Source organism: Periplaneta americana, chromosome 3 (assembly GCF_040183065.1).
Source record: "Periplaneta americana isolate PAMFEO1 chromosome 3, P.americana_PAMFEO1_priV1, whole genome shotgun sequence".
NCBI classification, from domain to species: domain Eukaryota; kingdom Metazoa; phylum Arthropoda; class Insecta; order Blattodea; family Blattidae; genus Periplaneta; species Periplaneta americana.
The window spans coordinates 154,003,300-154,023,233 of record NC_091119.1 but is presented as its reverse complement, the minus strand read 5'-3'; the positions used below and the strand labels follow the sequence as shown (position 1 = coordinate 154,023,233).

Below are 19,934 nucleotides of genomic sequence, written 5' to 3'. Positions count from 1 at the left end.
TCCGCTAATGGCCGGAACTTCTCTGTCCTACAGACATCGGCTCCCTTTCCGCTAATGGCCGGAACTTCTCTGTCCTACAGACATCGGCTCCCTTTCCGCTGATAGCTGGAACTTCTCTGTCCTACAGACATCGGCTGTCTTTCCGCTGAACTTTCGGCAGAGTTGTAGTCGCGAGAATGTTCGTAGATTTTTTTTCTTTCGAAAACCAACTTTTATTCCTGATCCCAATTTTGATGCTACCACGTCCGACGTGGGTCACGAGTGAATCCAGGACAGCTCCTCGTTGCTCGATCGTGCCATTATATCCTCTGAGTTGTGACTAAAATATGCTCCGGTCATTTTCAATAGGCTTAAAATTTTTTATGAGCATCCGTAGAATACAGTAAAGGCTGTCAAAGGCAACAAAGAAGCTCGATTTCTTTGCTGGTTGCTAGTAGCCCTGCGTGTTCCTACAGTGAAGTGGGCTGGGCTATCAGTCCCTCTGTTCTCGTTTTTAGTAGGTTATTTTACGACACTTTATCAACATCTTAGGTTATTTAGCGTCTGAATGAGATGAAGGTGATAATGCCGGTGAAATGAGTCCGGGGTCCAGCACCGATAGTTACCCAGCACTGTTCTCATTTTCGGGGAGGGGGGGAAAGTCCCTTTGAACAGCCGAATTTGACGATTCTTTTAATATTTTGGGGTCTACAGTTCATATGCTTGGAGGAACAGGGTTGTCCCTTCGACTACAGTTAGGGTTCGGTAACCTCTCTGCCCTTTCTTCCCGCTTCACATTCAGTGGGATTATGACCGCGAGAAAGTTCGCAGGAAGGCTTTATTTCTCAAAAATTAACTTTTGTTCGGGGTCCCGATTTTGATGGTACCACAAACGACGTGGGTCACGAATGAATCCAGAATCGTGCCCTGTTCCTCGATGGTTCCATTATATCCCGGGGATTTATGATCCTTGTTAGTTTTGCTCTTTTTGCTTTTATAATTTCGACATAAGGCATCTGATATGCATGAAATACTGTGAAATCTTTGTCCACACAACCGCTCAAGCTCGCTTATGCTTCAGGATGCATGTTTTTTGTACTGTAGTATATCCACCCATTTTGGATAGACCCAAGAAGTTTAATTCCTCGTAAAGGATGCCAGAGGCAACAGAGAGGCTCGATTTTTTTTGACATTTGAGCCGTTCAGAGCAAAAGTGGTGTAAGTCAAAATTGGGTATTGAGGATTAAAGTAACAATTCTGTAAAATACAGCGCCAAGTAACAATTAATATGGCCTTCTTGCTATCCACTGACTACTAATAGTTTAAATAAATTGAATATTAATTGCTACTTTGCGCTGTATTTTACAGAATGTTTACTTTAACCCTCATTACCCATTTTTTACTTACACCACTTCTGCTCTGAAGAACCCCTGAGTAGCTGAGTAGTCGGATATCCAGCCTGTCACGCAGGCAGGGTTCAAATCCCGGTCAGGTGTGACACTTGTGGCGGACAAGGTCGCAGTTGGAGTTTTTCTCGAGATTCTTCCGTTTTCCCCATATCAGGCATTAAATCATTCCGTTACCATTTCTCCATTTCGTCATCATTGCAGAGCATTCCCCGATCGCTGGCTGGCGACGTACGGAGGGGGCTGGCCTAGGAACGAAGGGTTTGTCTTCTCGAAACCTGGATACGCAGCGAACCTTAGTGTAGTCAGCCGGTGTAGGTTTGGGAATGCGCCTAGCTTGAGACTTAGCGCAATAGATCGTGACTGGTAGCAGTTCTGGGCCATAGTGCCCCCTTCCGTAAGTTCCTTTCCACTATTCCTGCGAGGTTCCTACAGGAAAGTGAGCGGGACTCTTAGCATTGTCGTTTTATGAAAGAGTAGATACGACTTGGGTCCGAATAAATACATACTTTAAATATTCAATACTAATTAGGTCCCAGGGTAAAAAGAGTATGGTACTATTTGGGTCCCTTCCGTGCAGGTAATTGTGGATGTTAAGATACACCTACATATTAATCACTTTAAATATATGAGTCTGTTAGAATCATATTTCACATATCATATTGGCACACCAAAGATACCTGACCTCTACTAATCGATAGTGATCGATAATTTGTTCGTGTAAGTGTGGCCTCTTTAGTTATTACTTCTTTTGATAGATGACGAAGATGACAGTCATTGTTGCCAATAGTGCTTAAATGTATCAGCATCATAGAATTAAAAATTTCATCACTCTCTAAAGGTAAGCGTTCACTACATCGTATCGCATTCATAGGACGAATCGCACGGATCGGAAAAAGACTATCTTTGCTGTAATTGTTATGTAACCGCTTTCACTATATCGTATCGGACGCATCGCCTCTCGGCAAACCCGTCCACGTTTCTCGGATGGGCAACTTTTCCGATGCGTGCGATCATGGCCTTCTTTAATAAATCAATTTTAATTGCTCAACTGTTACTATTATGTTGTGCCATGTTCAGTGTCGCTCCAAAATGGCAGACGGAAAACTTATTTCGCGTGTAGAAAATTGCGAAGAATTATATAATTTGAGAAGTTCCCATTACAGTAATCAAGTCGTTTCTTGCAAATATATTATGTAACCAATATTTCTTTCGTTTCTTCCTCTTCAATTAAGACGCGTGAAGCAATTACAAATTCTTATTCGCTAACAGACGTAATTAATATACCTAACCTCAACTTCTCTGTTTTCAGTAATGTCAATATCGTACGACGTCATGTTTTAAACAGCTGATAGGGGAATCCGATGAGGCGAAGAGGCGAAGCCGTTACAGTGAACGCACTGCACTTAAAATATCCGTTGCGTGCGATTCGTACGAGGAGTGCGATACGATGTAGTGAACGCTTACCTTTATGATTCTAAAAAGCACTAGGTCTAACGTGAAACCGCTGATACTATCAATTATGAGAATAATTTATACTTAATCTACATCATCATTTTCCTCCATTTTTTATCCTTCTCAATAAAATTTTCAACTATTGAGATCTAGTAGAACTATTTCAAAGTTTGTCAATTTGTTATATCTTCGGTTCTGACTAGAGATGAACAAAACTAACTGCCGCTCTCGCTCGCTGTATTCGTTGCACTTGTCTTTCGAGTCTCGTCTCGTAACTCTTGTGCGCTCCGAGTCTCGCTCATCATTCTCGAAATAGCATTTGGTCGACGTGGAAAGATTTTGTAACTTTGAATAACATACCATCATTGAAATAAATAACATTAGAGATGTTTAATTGATACAAAAAGACAAAAGAAAACAGTATCACAGTTATCAAAAGCCAGATATTACCTATGATTATAGCTTATAAATAAAAAAAAATCTCAAATAAATTTGAATTTCTAAGAAACATAAAACATAACGTTAGTATCGTTTTACTTGAGATTGCACACTTGATCTTAAACATACGAAAAGAAAATTCCTAGCCTTTTAATAAGGGCCTAGTAATTAAATAAAGATTGGGAAACGAATTGTTATACACTGAAAGGTAGAGATGATGTTTCAAATAGGCTACTTGATTGTTTATACATATATAAGAGTTGCCAAAACAGATAAAAGTCCAGTCAGGTATAAACAACTGTGACGATTCAGGGCTGCTCGACGTTCGAGAGTTGATCACTCCCGAAGTCCCGATGTTTGAACGTTTGATTACAAGCAGTCAACGACAGGAATACTGTTGTGCGAGCTTTGGTTTTGCGAGCGCTGTTAGTCTTGCATTCTCGCTCGTTGTTCTTCTCTAGTTCTGACTTATCCCATAGTTAGAAAGTTCGTTTACGTGAACAAAAAATTGTGAGTTAGATATGAAGGGCTCCGAGAGATATAGTCATTACGCCACACTGATATAGTTTCGAGAAGTGAGTAAAATAAAGTTTGATAAAAATACGTAAATTATTATATCAAACTATCAAGATTTTTTGTATGTTTTATGATACTTTAATATGTTGTGAAACATATTCATGAATTCAGCACACAATTTTTTTTATTCCCAACACGTTTTATAGTGAATGTAATTAAGAAAGTAACTAACTGTGGGTTATGACCATATCTCACTGAGAAAGAATAGAAATACCTGATGTCATATATAATTCATTTATACATTTTCTTCAATTACAACTAATTTCTAACAAAAGCAATTATTGTGTCCGTTCTTACCAATGTCAGTCATCACCTGAGTACATAAATCTGTTAGCTTTAATACTGAACTAAGCAAAAATAACTGCACACTCTATGAATATGTAGTGGCACAGTTTAGAAAAAATGTAAATATCATTTAGGTGCTTTTAGAGCTATGTGTAGTCAATGCAGAACATTCAGTCGGCGAAAACGGAGTAACACAAGATTAGCCTATTTCACCACTACAGTAATCCATTGAATTCCTTTTGCAGCATCTCCAGTAATTCATATTTCTTCACTTTACCAATCACAGTTCTTGGGAACTCCTTCACAAATCGAATGTATCTCGGAATACGATATTCAGGAATCTGAAAATAGTTTAAGATGTAAAGAAATTAATTCGGGTACTCAGGAAAACTAAACTTCTACTTTTCTACACAACTTGTTGTTTACCTTGTCCTTGCAGTAGTTTATAATATCTTCAACGGTAAGCTCAATTCCATCCCTCAAGCGAAGAAATACGCAGATTTCCTCCCCAACTTTAGGATCTGGTACTCCTAAAACCTAAAACGGTTAAGTAATATTTTAAATATACAGTTCTTTCTGCTGTTGAATTTATATTTAGCAATGTATATAATTTTACGTATTGTCAAGTTAATTTGTGTGGTAAAATTATAAAATAAGATTATAGCGTAAGAAAGAGTTAAGGAATACCTGAGCTTCAATTACATCGGGATGTTTCATGAAGAAATTCTCCATTTCTACTGGAAATATTTTATCTGCTAGCCTGATTATCACGTCTTTGATTCTTCCCACCACTTTACCATATCCATGTTCCTGAAGAATGAATTGGTCCCTGAAGAAATTTCAGATATATTAGTAAACTACGATACATTAGCCTATAATAATAATAATAATAATAATAATAATAATAATAATAATAATAATACTGCCGTAAATCCCCAGTGGGGCAAGGCCTCCTGCTTGGGCAGGGGTGGCTCGAGTCTTGACCATCAGAAGAGCCGACCTGATGGTCTATTTACATCTCTAGTTCTTTGTCCACAATTTCACTAGAACTGGTTGTTGCTCCCGCTCAAAGTTGATTAGCTGCGTCCTTCCACCGTGTTCTTTGGCGTCCTATTCTGGTCCACAGTCCTCCTAGCTGCAACTTGAACTCGTCCCCCCATCTGGTTCTCGGTCGTCCACGGTTTCTCCAGCCAATTCTTGGATCCCACAGTGTCGCCGTGTGTGCCCATCCGGTAGGTTGCATTCGTACCACGTGTCCTCCCCAGCGCCATTTCGTCCTATTAGCAAGTGTGACCACGTCCTCTACGTTGCTTCGTCGCCGTACTTCTTCGTTTCTAATTCTGTCCTTCAGGCTTATTCCGAGTATTTTCCTTTCCATTCTTCTTTGGCATCTTCCTAATTTTAATGCCGATTTCTTAGTGAGTGACCAGGATTGCGCCCCATACAGAAGTACAGGTGCAATGCAGCTGTTGAAGATCTGCCTCTTGTTCTGCAATTTCTGGCTCTTGTCCATTAGGATGAAGGACAGACCCCAAAACTTTTTCCATGCCGATGCTATTCGTCTATCAATTTCTTTATACATGCTGTTCTGAAATGATATAGTCTGGCCAAGGTAAATGTATTGCGTGACAAATTCGATGTTCGCATTGTTGACGATCATTTGCCCTTCTGCGTCATTTGTCAGTACTTTGGTTTTGCTGGTGTTGTTAAAAAAATGTTATGTTTTATTTAACGACGCTCGCAACTGCAGAGGTTATATCAGCGTAGCCGGATGTGCCGGAATTTTGTCCCGCAGGAGTTCTTTTACATGCCAGTAAATCTACTGACATGAACCTGTCGCATTTAAGCACACTTAAATGCCATCGACCTGGCCCGGGATCGAACCCGCAACCTTGGGCATAGAAGGCCAGCGCTATACCAACTAGCCAACCAGGTCAACTTGCTGGTGTTGATTTTTAGGCCTACTGCCATGCTTTCTTCGCACAATTCGTTCAGCATCTCTTCCAATCGTTTCCTGGATCTGGCAAACAGAACCACATCATCAACGAAGCGTAGACTGGTCAGTTTTCTTCCGTTGATAGATATGCCGTGCTTGCGACCCCAAGGTAACTTGCGAAAGACCTCCTCCAATACACAATTAAAGATATTCGGTGACAAGGGATCTCCTTGTCTTACTCCTCGTTGTATGCTGAATGGTGTTCCTTCTGTATCCAGTTTCACTTTTGTTGTGTTTCTTTGGTACAGCACGCCAAACAGTCTAATATATTTAATTGGAACACCCTGATTCTTAAGTGCTCTTAAAACACTAACATGTTCTATCGAATCGAAAGCTTTTGCATAATCTACAAAGGCTATACAGGGTGTTTCAAAAATACGGGGCATAATTTCAGGTATGTATTTCCCACATGTAGACAATCAAAATAGTTCATTACAACATATGTCCGGAAATGCTTCATTTCCGAGTTATGGCCTTCACAACATTGAAATTCACCGGAACGTTTTTTCTTTCCGCAGATCGTCATTACAGAAGATGTTCAAAATGTCCACCTCCTGCTTGAATACAGACCTCACATCGATGTCTCATTGACCTGCGAACATGATCCCAAACTCCAGGAGTATTGCGTATGTCCTCAGAACATGCCACAATTCGATTCCGAAGGGATTCCAAATCAGGCACCGGAGACGAATAAACCAATGATTTTAAATTGCCCCACAAGTAGAAATCGAGAGGTTTCAGATCAGGTGAGCGTGGAGGCCAAGCAATTGGGCCACCTCTACCTATCCATCGATCAGGAAACCTTCGATCCAAGTACCGGCGAGCCGTACGACTGAAGTGTGCAGGAGCGCCATCATGCAAGAAGTGACTGTGTTGACGATTGATCAGTAGAGTGTCTTCTAAAACATGAGGTATGGTGTTTTCCAGGAAGTTTGTGTACGCTGCCCCGTAAGTCTGTTTACAAGTACATGGGATCCAACTAATCGATAACCAATGATACCGGCCCACATTTTGAGGGAGAACCGCACCTGGTGATGAGATGGAACAGTTGCACGTGGGTTTTCATACGCCCATACATGCTGATTGTGGAAATTTGTTATGCCATCTCGTGTGAACCGTGCTTCATCTGTAAATAATACTAAGACAGGAAAGTTCGGATTTACACCACACTGCTGCAAGAACCACTGACAGAACCTAACTCGTGCAGGGTAATCTGCTGGTGACAGGGCCTGTACACGTTGCAAATGATAAGGATACAATTGATACTCTTTCAACAGTCTCCAGACAGTCGTATGAGGAACATTGACTTGCATCGCTACACTTCGTGTGCTGATAGAAGGAGTCATGTTCACAGCCTCCAGAATCTCCTCCTGTACTTCTGGAGTTGTAGATCTTGGTCGTCCCCTTCCCAAACCAGGAGAGTTAAATTTTCCATACTCGCATAGACGGTAATGGAGACGTACAAATGTCTTCCGATCTGGACATTGTCGCTGTGGGTACGACGAGCCAGCGCAGCATTGCCGTCCGCCTTACCGTACATGAAGTGTATCTCTGCCAGCTCTTGATTTGAATACATGTCGCACAGTCTAACGCCTACATAACACTGAATGTAACCTTCGCCTCGGAATGAACTGTCAGAGTGCCATCTTAATGTCTCCTTTGACGGCAACGACCTGCGGAAAGAAAAACGTTCCGGTGAATTTCAATGTTGTGAAGGCCATAACTCGGAAATAAAGCATTTCCGGACACACGTTGTAATGAACTATTTTGATTGTCTACATGTGGGAAATACATACCTGAAATTATGCCCCGTATATTTGATTGGAACACCCTGATTCCTAAGTGCTTTTAAAACACTAACATGTTCTATCGAATCGAAAGCTTTTGCATAATCCACAAAGGCTATATACAATTTCCAATTGTGTTCCTCGACTTTTTCCATTATCTGCGTCAATGTCTGAATGTGGTCCGCCGTTGAAAATCCAGAACGAAATCCAGCTTGCTCCGGAGGTTGATTCTCTTCCAGCGTTTTGGTGATCCTGCGCAATATTATTTTCGAAAACACTTTATACATGTTGGACATGAGACTGATGGGCCTGCAGTTATCTATATTGTCTCTCTTACCTTTCTTATGTAAAAGAATTATTGTATTCTTAGTTCATTCTTCAGGTATAACTTCACTTTGCAGAATATTGTTAAATATCTCTGTCATTGGTGGTATGAGTTCGTCGGCGCCGAGTTTCAACAGTTCATTAAGGATGCCATCCTCTCCGGGGCTTTTGCCTGTCTTTAACTCCGTTATAGATGTTCTCACTTCGCTGGCGAGGAATGAAGGTACTTCATCTTTGGGAAGCACCTGTATGAACTTTTCTGTTGAGTCCGCTGTAACAATTCCTGTACTCGTGTACAGTTGTCTTTAGAAGGAAGTTGCCGATTCAACAATCTTATCTGTTTGTGTGATTTTCTCTCCATTTTGACTTTTTAAACTAAGCATCCAGTGTTTCCCTTCACTCAGCTCCCTCTTGACTCTTCTTACGGATTTGGAAGACTGCATGATTTCCTCCACCAGTCTGTTTTTAAAAGTTTGCAAGTCTTTTCTTATTTCTTTCTTCGTGACTTTATTAAATTCTGCATACTCGATCTTCTTTATGTCGGAGATGTATCTTTCTTGTTTTAATTTCTCCCTTTGATCTATGAGTTTTATTGTATTTTCACTTAGTCTGCTTCTTTTCTTGCCGATTTTGTTCTTGGGCGTTGAGGCCTTTCCCGCTCTCTTTATGCAATTCTCCAACTTTGAGTAGAGTTCTTGGACTTCAGTATGTTCGTTATCTCTCCATTCTAGCACTTTCCTCTGTAGTTCTGATTTGTATACTGGATAGTTTATGTTCTCAGCTTGTATGTTTCGGTCCCAGATATGCTTTCTGCCCCTCTTCCTGATGTTAATTATTCCTCTGACCATTCTGTGATCTGAATCGAATTTGAGATTGTTATTAACTCGTACGTCTTTTACGTAACTTCCCTTGTCGGTGAGAATAAAATCTATTTCGTTTCTTGTTTTTCCATCTGGAGATCTCCATGTCCATTTACTATCCTTCGTATTTTTAAAGAACGTGTTCATTATTTTCCATCTCTGTCCTGCGGCGAAGCTGATTAATCTACTCCCTCTCAAATTTCTAATTCCATAGCCGTATGGACCGATTGGGTCTTCTAACTCGTGTTGTTTCGTTCCCACCTTGCTGTTAAAATCTCCTATGACAAAGTTTATGTCTCCTCTAAAATTGTTGAGAGTATCATATAGGTCGTGTAAAAGTTTTCTACTTCTTCTTCTGTGCCTGAGTCTGTTGGAGCATATGCTTGAATTATAGTAATTTTTCTCTTCCTTAACTCTAGAGACAGCACTGTTACTCTTTCAGAGATACCTACTATTTCCCTAATAGGCCTATTGGATTTTAGTTTCTTGTTGATGATGAATCCAACTCCTCTATGACCTTTCGTCTCGCCAATATAGGAAAATATGTCACCATTTGGTTTTTCAATAATTTCTTCTCCCATTAGTCTTACTTCGCTTAAGCCTAGTACATCCACCTGGCATTCCTGTAATGCTGCTTCCAGTTCCTGTTGCTGTTCTTCTGTTCTAAGGGATCGTACGTTGTATGTTGCTATGGCTAATGCGAATTGATCTTCTTTCTGTGCATCTTCTAGTCTTGGTTTCCGGAGTTTTGGCTCGGGATCACCTGTGAACTCCGTGTAACGTTTTTTGGAGGGCTGGTTTCCCAATTCTCCCAATTCCCATTCAGCATGATCTTTGAAAGCCTATCTTGGCTTCTCTACCTGCCTCCCTTTCTTCTCTTGCCTTAATTCTTATTGCGGCTTGGATTTCCCTTTCTTTCTTTGACATATCGTCCTCTATGTAGCATTCTTCGTCTCCCAGTTTGCGTTTATTCCTCGTGATTTTCATTTTGTCTTCCAGTTTATTCAGGCGTACCAATGCCAGACCTCTCTTCTTCCAGTCTTCGCCTATATAGTGCATATGTTCGTAGCTAACATCCACTTCGTGTTTTTTTGAAGATTTCCTTCACTTCGTCCTCTAGTTTCTCCTTCTTTTCTGCTATGGTTTTGCTTTTGATTATGATATTATTTCTACGTTCTCTTCTTCGCCTCATTTCTTCACTGCTCTCAATTTCTCTGAGCCTGCTGTCGAACTTTGTTATTTTTTCTTCTAGGCCTACGTATCAATAAATTAGAAATTACTGTGGACTTATTGACTTCTGTAGGGCATAATGTTTGTTAGAGGGCAAATTACATTTTTAAGCATTCAGAGGATCGTTGATATTCAATTGGTTTTGTGTTACTGTATGATTATTATTTAATATATCAAACTAAATACAAAAATACATTATGAATTTTCAGTAAATGCTGGGATTATACTGGTGCAGACTACCTCCTCAGAAAATATGGAATACTTTTTTAACACCCTGTTTATATGTCGTTTCCTGATAAGTTCAACTTTTTCTTAAACATGAAATAAGCTGTAGGCCTACTGTATTTCAAAGAATGTGTATTACTTTTCACTTACCCAGTTTTGACCCATCCACCTGGTCCCATTGACTTGAGAGTCTGTTCCTCATCTCCCCAGTACTTCAACATGACAGAATATCCTCTGACCCACAATTCTCCAGGTGTTCCAATAGGAACCATACGTCCTTCTCTGTCCACCACTTTGAACTGACAATATGAAGAATAATATTTTATTCACTATTCATGAAGTACTACCTTATATCAGTCTGGCTGGGCGGAAGAGAAGGCCTACTAGCCTTAGCTCTGCCAGATTAAATAAATAAATAAATAATAATAATAATAATAATAATAATAATAATAATAATAATAATTTTTATTATTATTATTACTATTATTATTACTATCATATTATTATTATTATTATTATTATTATTATTATTATTATTATTATATACCAGGTGTTTCAGACCACCCGTGTCAGCCTTTTTTTCTCAAAAACTATGTGATACTGATTGTTCATAAAAACATTTTGATGACCAAAACCTATGTAAAGAACCGATTGGTGGTAGTATCATTTTCCATAACAAACCGGAAGTAGGTGTACAGCTGTCAAAAGAAAAAGTGGCCGCTCTCCTGAAACAAAATTCCCTTCGGGTATCTTCGCTACAATTCGGAGACAGGCGATGTTACATGTTGTTGGACCACGTTGCCTGATATCTACAGTTATAATTGAAGTATTCTGTGTGTTATTCGATAGCGTAATGGTAGCGTTCAGGCCTCTTATTCATGAGGTCCTGCGTTCGACTACAACCTCGTGCTTTTTATGTTCTTTTTTGTTCTGTTTTTGAGAGAGACAAATTATACATAATGGCTCCTTTCTTTTTACGATTATTTTAGTAATTAACATCAGGTTCGTTAATATATTATAACATGACTTTATCATTATGATATTGTGGCTGCAAATGGAAAGAAAAAAGATTTTATTCTCAACAAAAATATCTTTCGTGGCATAAACAAAACAAATTTACTGGCGTCGGCCTTAAAACATTCAAACAATTAAGCGTTCAAAAAACAAAACAAAAAGCCACAATTCAATATTTAGTCTATCTTCCTCTTATCTCGAAAACCTTGCAGTCGAGTGGACATGAAATTGACTAGTCTTTGCAAATAGCGACTGTTCTCAGACACGATATTCCAGGCATTCTGAACATACATACATAAGTGTTCTGTCCATGGGCAGGTCTTTCATTACAAACCCAGCAATCTCCAATATTTCCTATTTTCTGCCTTCCTCTTAGTCTCCGCATATGATCCACATATCCTAATGTCGTCTATTATTCTTTTCAACCAGAGACCCAACCAATTCCTTTTTATCTTTCTAATCAGTTTCAGCATCATTCTTTCTTCACTCACTTATTCAAACACAATTTTATTTCTTATTCTGTCTGTTCACTTCACACGCACCGTTCTTCTCCACATCCACATTTCAAATGCTTCAATTCGTTTCTCTTCATTTCGTCGTAATGTCCATGTTCCTTCCCCATACAATGCCACACAAAACACCTCACTAGCCTCTTCCTTAGTTCTTTTTCCAGAGGTCCGCAGAAGATCCTTCTTCTTCTATTAAAAGCTTCCTTTGTTCATGTTTGCAGTTTTTCTTGGGAAGGATAGGCCTAAATGCGGTAACATCCCGTTGCTTTCCGCACACCACTATCTCTTTCGCATCTTATTAAATTCCAGGGGGCCCAAGCGTGGAGATGAGGAGAGTGGATTTGACTAATTGGGCCCTCCGGACTTCACCGAAAGTCACGGCAAGAGTTAAATATTAATTCTATCAGGATGTTTGACCCAATGAGAGACCGGGAAATCTCAATTAGCCTTTGCCCCCCGCATCCTGGACTAGCTTCTACGAATCATCAGAAGAGTGTGATTGGGCCAATTTTTCTGAAAATGTTTCCACACTTTTGCCCTCGTAGCTCAGCGGACGAACGTCGGAATTTAGATGTCAACGTCTCAGGTTCAATTCCTCGTTACTCCTTTTCATTTTATTGTGGTTCAAGATAGTATAATGTAATAATACAAAAAGAAAAACTAATACTAGTATTATGCAACTGGATTTTTCCAAACCTAATATTAAATTTATGTTATTTATATCGCTAAAGAAGGATTACAATATAAATAACTTGAATATTATATATACAGTATCACTAAAGAACGATAACACAATATAAATGATAAATATCGGTTTGTTTAATTAATACAAGATATTATATAATACGTATTTAATTATCTAAATAAAATAAGCTATTTTACAGAGAAAGATGGTTATTTGTGTTATAATAATTACTTACATAAAATACAGATTATTTATATTGCGAAAGAACAATAACAATATAAATAACTTGAATATTATTTTATAATGCTAATGAAGGAAAACAGAATATAAATGATAACTTGAATATTATTTATATCGCTAAAGAACGATAACAATATAAAAAACGTGAATATTATTCATATCGGAATTTCACAGATTTATTACAGATGTATTTAAGAAATTGTAGAAGAATAGTAATTAGTAACAGTGTCCTATTTATTCTTCTTGGAGCCAAATTTGTAACTTTTAAAAGTGTGGATACTATGTTGAAGTGTATGTGTTGTAACGGATGCTTGATTTGTTATGTATGTGAGTCAGTTATGGGATGCTTGATGTCGTCGCAATGTCGTAATTATAGTTTGATTGTGTTTGTGTGACTATTGTGTATTAATTTATGATGTATGGTAGGGAAAGCTGCATATTTGTGTTACAGAAGTGTTACGTATGTGCGTTGTTAATGTTTTTGTATGTTTCAAATTGATAACTGATATTTGTTTTGCAATCGCAATGCCTAATTTACAGATTGTTTATGTTTTGTTTACATCGCGTAAGCTAATTTAATTTTCTTTTCCATTTCTCTTTATGCTTATCTTTTTTTGTGTATAAAACTATAGCCCTAACATACATATGTAAAATAGGGCTAACACCCATTGGAGATACAATAATAATTATTATTCATATCGTTATAAAACGATAACAGAATACAAATGATGACTTGAATTTTATTCATATCTCTAAAGAACGATAACAAAATATAAATAACGTGATATCCATAAAGAACGATAACTGGATATAAATGATAATTTGAATATCATTTACTATACATCGCTAAAGAACGATTAAAAAATAAAATGAAAACTTGAAGAAGGCCCGAACCTTTGAATCATTAAACAAGCACTCTACCGCTGGTCTACGAGGTGCAGATATGGAACACTTTCATAGTTCCGGAACTGCTTGTACAAGCACATGCATCGTGTAACATCGCCGCGACCCGAAGTGGACTTTGAAAATATTCGCTGTTCACGAGTGCGGCCACTTTTTTTTTTGACAACTGTACCTGTGGTCAATTTCGAAATTTCAAATGAGAACATGGATCATTGAAGGTACCATTGGAAACTACTTTTAAAAAGAAACAACTTTTACTGAAACTTTTTTTCTAGCTTTTATTGTTTACTCACAAAGCAACAAAAATGGTATCTTCTGAGAAATGCTGTATGTTGTTTATGTACGTACACTCTTCATAGTAAGTGTTGAAAATGTACGTCACCCTGTGCTAAACAATGTTCTGATCACCTCCTAACATCCGTGATTGCACTTCAGCACAGCTGAGAGACCCACAGGCTTCTCAAATTCTTTGTTTCATGTCTCCTCTAGTTGTTGAATAAAATGTGCACGTTCTTAATAATTTACCTCTACGTATATATTAGATACTAGCGAAGGAGAGCGATTTACGGCTCTATACTTTTATAATCGGTTATTTTACGACGCTTTATCAACTGCTATGGTTATCTAGCGTCTGGGAGAGATGAAAAACGAAATGAGTACACTGTCCAGCGCCGAAAATTACCCAGTATTTGCTCTTAATTGACTGAGGTAAAACTTTGGAAAATCCTCAACCAGGTAACTTATCTCAGCCAGGATTTGAACCCGGGCCCGCTCGTTTCAAGGTCAGACATGCTACACGTTACTCCACAGCAATGAACAAGGCCCTACGCGTAACTTATGACTGGAATCTTTGTTTCGCCAAGTCTTTGAAATGAATACTCAAGTCAAAGTTTAAACAATACAGATTTCAATAGGTTTTGGATTGAATGGGGCCGTCTGATGCTTATCTACTAATATAGTATTAATATGTTACAATTTATTCATCATGAAAGTTTTCGGCATATTTATGCCATCTTCAGATATTAAACTTTGTCTTTGTACATGCTTAATATATGCCACAATGGTGAAACATGAGTAAAAGCGACGTAATCGTTGTGTGCTACTTAAATGAACTTATGGATTACAGTGTTCATACAGCTATTGATTATACACTGTCACTTCGTAATGAATTAAAACACACACACTGAATGAATTTTATAGAACATGTAACTAAGTGATTGACATTAATGACATTCACCTTTGAATTTTATCAGACATCATCTACTAGTGTGTTAAAGCTTATGTTTTATATTTCTGTTTTAGTTGTTCCATTCTTTCAGTGTGTATTTAATCGTTTTAAAGTGGTTTAATTTAAAAATGTAACTAAGTGATTGACACTAATGACTAGGCTTCGAGACTTCGGACCCGATAGAGCAGTTCAGTGGGAAATCTGCATAACGGCGTACTGAGTATAGTGGTATATAAAGCGTACAGTGGGTGGGGGTACTGTAGAATGAATGACAACAAATACGCAAAGGAAAATGCTCTGGATTTGAAGGTTCTGATGAATAATTTGGTTTTCATACAAACCTATTTTCAAACTGTGTCTGAAACTATTACACGGTTAGAAAAGTCAGAGTAAGAGATGCCGGAAGCCCTCAAATTAGTTGAGGAAATGACACAGAGAATTAATGAGACCACCAAGTACACCGGTTACTGAACGTGTAAAACAGAAGTGGAAATCAATTTTATGTAAAAATAACGGATATGGAACATTGTGTAACATAAACAGCAAATTAGTGGACATAGAGTCACTCGAGAATAAAGGACTGTCTCTTAGAGACTGCAATGATGTTAAGTTTTTTCGCTTTGATCCTATCACGTCATGCGACGTAGAGTGCATCTTTTCACAATACAAACTGTGTTTGGTAGACAACTGAAAAAGACTTACGTTTGAGACACTGAAAATGTATCTTGTAGTAGGTACATTGCAATTCGGTACTGTAACTGCACTTCCTAAAGACGACCAATAGGATAAATGAAGAAATTAAAATTGCTACCTATTTATTTCCACCATTAACACTGTGTATAAAGGACTGGCGAATAAATGCTTTTCACATTCTTTTCACATTGTCATTGTGTAATGTATATTTACGTTCAGAATGTCCATATGTGTGCGTTTCCCCATACTACCGTACTCCATTCTAAATAGGAACGTTGTTACCTAAACACATCTCTACCTTTCACTACCTGCAGCGAGTCAACAACCTATAGTGCATGCACAGTAAACTTATTGTATCGGGTCCAAAGTCTCGAAGCCTGCTAATGACATTCACCTTGAATTTTACCAAGCATCATCTGCTAGTGTGTCAAATTTTTACACCTCTGATTTAGTTGTTCCATTCATTCAGTGTGTGTGTTTTAATTCATTACGAAGTGACAGTGTATAATCAATAGCTGTATGAAAAATGTAACCCATAAGTTCATTTAAATGGCACACAACGATTACGTCGCTTTTACTCATGTTTCACAATTGTGGCATATATTAAGCATGTACAAAGACGAAGTTTAATATCTGAAGATGGCATAAATATGCCGAAAACTTTCATGATGAATAAATTGTAACATATTAATACTATATTAGTAGATAAGCATCAGACGGGCCCATTCAATCCAAAACCTATTGTACCCTGCTTATCGGTCAAAACCTCAACAAAATGAAATGAAAAAAAAATGAAAATACAAATTTCGACTCACTGCCTAGTAGTGGGCTGTGATATTTGATATTTGGCTGGATATGGAGTGAGAAAATGTTTCTGAGTCCCTGTCCTTTTAGTTTCATTTTAACGCTGCGCCATTTTTCAGAACTTTGACCGTACTGAATCCAGATTCACACACACCAAAGACACGCCGCAGGTGTTTTATAAATTAGCGACAGCTTATATGAGAATGTTGTAATATAACTAAGTAATATCTGCATGCCCGTAGTGGCATTGTCGGTGTTTTTAGGAATTTACAGTAATTCACATTTAATTGAAAATGTGTTGAAATATCACATCTAATTAAAACGAACCGATGTGGACAACAGTCATTTCTTACTAGACGGAACAGAAAGGTTCCTGAAATTCACAAATCGAAACGCCGCGGCCTTAAGGTCATCCCTGGTGCATTTCGATCGGGGTAGAATTTTGTGTATTTTTTTAGTCTTACGTGTAATATATTGGAATATCACTGATATAGTAATTTATGTAACTAGTAGGCCTATATAATCTTGGTAATTATGGCACGAGTGAATGTTAAGCGCGTGAGCGTAAGCGAGCGCTCTACTTTTCACGAGTGTTATAATGAAGATATACACGTGTTAAATACAACGTTTTATGCTATTCTAGCATTAAAATATATGAAAAAACTATTATAAATTTACAGAATGTAATCATGGATAAATATATAATAGGATGCGAGACTGCGGTCAGCACCATCTGGCGGCGGGGAGCTGAAATAAGGTGATCAGCGCCCAACATCGTAGGTGGTGAACATTAGAACTACGTGTTGGTACATATAACGTCTTTGGTACATTACTCACGTCAGAGGCATGGATAAATATTTATCCATGTCAGAGGTCTCTATTTATCCGTTAGAGATATTGCTCAAGAGTCGAGGAGACGAGATGGCCGACAGAAACTTGCTAGTAAGTGAACATAAAGTGATACGTGTGTGTATAAGCAGTGTATGTTAAACAGTGATGTTTATGGACGTTGTAAAAATAGTGTTGTTGAATGAATTGTAAAGTAATAGTAATATGATAAATCGAACTATCTAAGTAGTTCTTGCAGATTTTTCCATTGCGCTGTACATAAATACCCAAAGAATACAATCCCAATTATATAACCTTTTGCAAATCAATATTTCAGGTATAACTGCCTGTAAAGTTGATTTGAACAATTTCGAGAGAAAAATTGTTCCGGAGCCGGGTATCGAACCCGGGACCTTTGGTTTAACGTACTAACGCTCTACCACTGAGCTACCCGGGAACTCTAACCGACACCGATCCAATTTTTCCCTCTATATCCACAGACCTCAAAGTGGGCTGACAACCGTCAAGCAACCAACTTCGAGTGCACACTAACTCTGTGTGACTTAAATTGTGGTTTTCTGTTAACGAACAGTGACGTGTATTATGCAAATCAAGATTTCAGGTATAACTCCCTGTAAAGTTGATTTGAACAATTTCGAGGGAAAAATTGTTCCGGAGCCGGGTATCGAACCCGGGACCTTTGGTTTAACGTACCAACGCTCTACCACTGAGCTACCCGGGAACTCTAACCGACACCGATCCACAGACCTCAAAGTGGGCTGACAACCTTTTGCTTTATTTTTTGTCTCTGTCTGGTTATATTTTAATCGGGTAGTGTAAAATAGATCGTCTCTTTTATCTTCCTGTTGGCTTTCAGTAGAAGATGCTGTGAGGAATAAAACTGTGAATGTTTTATTTTAAATTGGGTTAGTTTTGAATATCGATGAGGATGGGAGGGAATACTTTCTGCACAGTTTTACATTTTCGTCACCAGGTGCGCTGCTAAATGCATGGAGTAATTACTCTTTTCGCTATTTGGTGCGCTGCTAGATGTAATAACGCCTCTCCCCCCAACAGATGGCAGCAAGGTCAATTTCTACAACAGCGTCTCTAGTATGTGTTACGGGAAACTCAGTAAGTTTCGCATCCTATTATATATTCATCCATGATGTAATGTTATGACGTAGTAGAGACATGAGTACTACGTATGACAATATATTACACGGTTGCTAAGTAACCATTTCTAAGATATTGTTATTTTGAATATTTTCTTACAGGTACGTTGCATAAAATTTTGTTGTGAAGGCGGTGATGACGTCATGGAATACTAGTTGCTGGATAACATTTTCTGGCACCAGTGCCAGAATTAGGCAAATTGTGCACGATTTATAGCATCACAACAGACGTGTTTTGATGCTAGCATTGAATAAAATAATTTTTGTGAAATTTCCTATTAATAATAATAATAATTTGAGAATGTGTTTCACATTGTAGTTCTATCTTGACAGCTTTGAAAATAATAAACCCTACTTCTTGCCAACCTCAGGCCTTCTCAGCCCTTTACACAGTTACCTGCATTATGCATTTCAGATTTTTCTATGCTTTCAAAATAATAATAATTATTAATTATTGTTTCTGAACCTTGTAATATCAGTGCGATCTAATTCATAGATATTTCACTGAATTACATAACAAATTAATTGTATAATGTAAATTCCATCCATTTATTTATTAATGTGTTCATATTCAACATGCTGAATGAAGTGCTTTTAACTCGTGGCAATTAAAAATTACCTATTAACTTCATGTAAAAATAAATTCAAATTAGTTAATTTTCAAGTCTCTATTTAGTACATGTAGATGTGTAACATGATACTTGATAAATTTCAACTATACCTCCATGTCATCGCTCATGTGGCCCACATAGTTAGACATTTCCTCCAGGTCATCGCCAGGTTGTCCAATTGCAACGAAGCCTATTTCTGTCATTCCGTAGCATGACTGAGAACAGAATATTAAGGAGCAGTTATTAGATTTGCCCATTATTGCATGCTTTTGGTATGAATTAAACCAGCGGTGACCAAAGCGGATGTCGTGATTACATCGTGTAATCACAGACATTCAAACGGGTACGAGGAGTTTCCTGTACATTGCTGTGTGTTGCATTCACGTACTGAAAGCAAGCAGTGGTGGTATCATGTCGCTCTACAAACTCTGTCTCTACAAACAGTAAGAGGTGGTTTTGTAAATAATGAGGAGAACTTTTTTGTTTTTCTGTCGGACAAAATGCAATGTTTACTTTGCTCAACGATTCAATTAGGAGTATATAGAAACATTAATTGTACCCTGAATAATGTACTATTATTATTATTATTATTATTATTATTATTATTATTATTATTATTATTATTGTCCACTAAGTATGTCTTTCTATAATTCTTCTGTACATTCATGAATATTGATATTTTT

At 37.9% G+C, this 19,934-nt stretch overlaps 1 protein-coding gene across 1 annotated transcript in view; it reads right to left on the bottom strand.

Annotated features, from left to right (window-relative positions):
• Positions 1–4,074: 4,074 nt before the first annotated feature.
• Positions 4,075–19,934, bottom strand: part of LOC138696689 (medium-chain acyl-CoA ligase ACSF2, mitochondrial-like) — a 55,453-nt gene continuing 39,593 nt past the window's right edge. The window contains exons 9-13 of the mRNA XM_069821984.1: positions 19,362–19,466; positions 10,712–10,860; positions 4,827–4,968; positions 4,566–4,676; positions 4,075–4,480 (exon numbers count right to left, since the gene is read on the bottom strand). Coding sequence (XP_069678085.1) covers positions 4,355–4,480; positions 4,566–4,676; positions 4,827–4,968; positions 10,712–10,860; positions 19,362–19,466 — 633 coding nt within the window. The 3' untranslated portion in view covers positions 4,075–4,354. The remainder of the gene's footprint in view (positions 4,481–4,565; positions 4,677–4,826; positions 4,969–10,711; positions 10,861–19,361; positions 19,467–19,934) is intronic.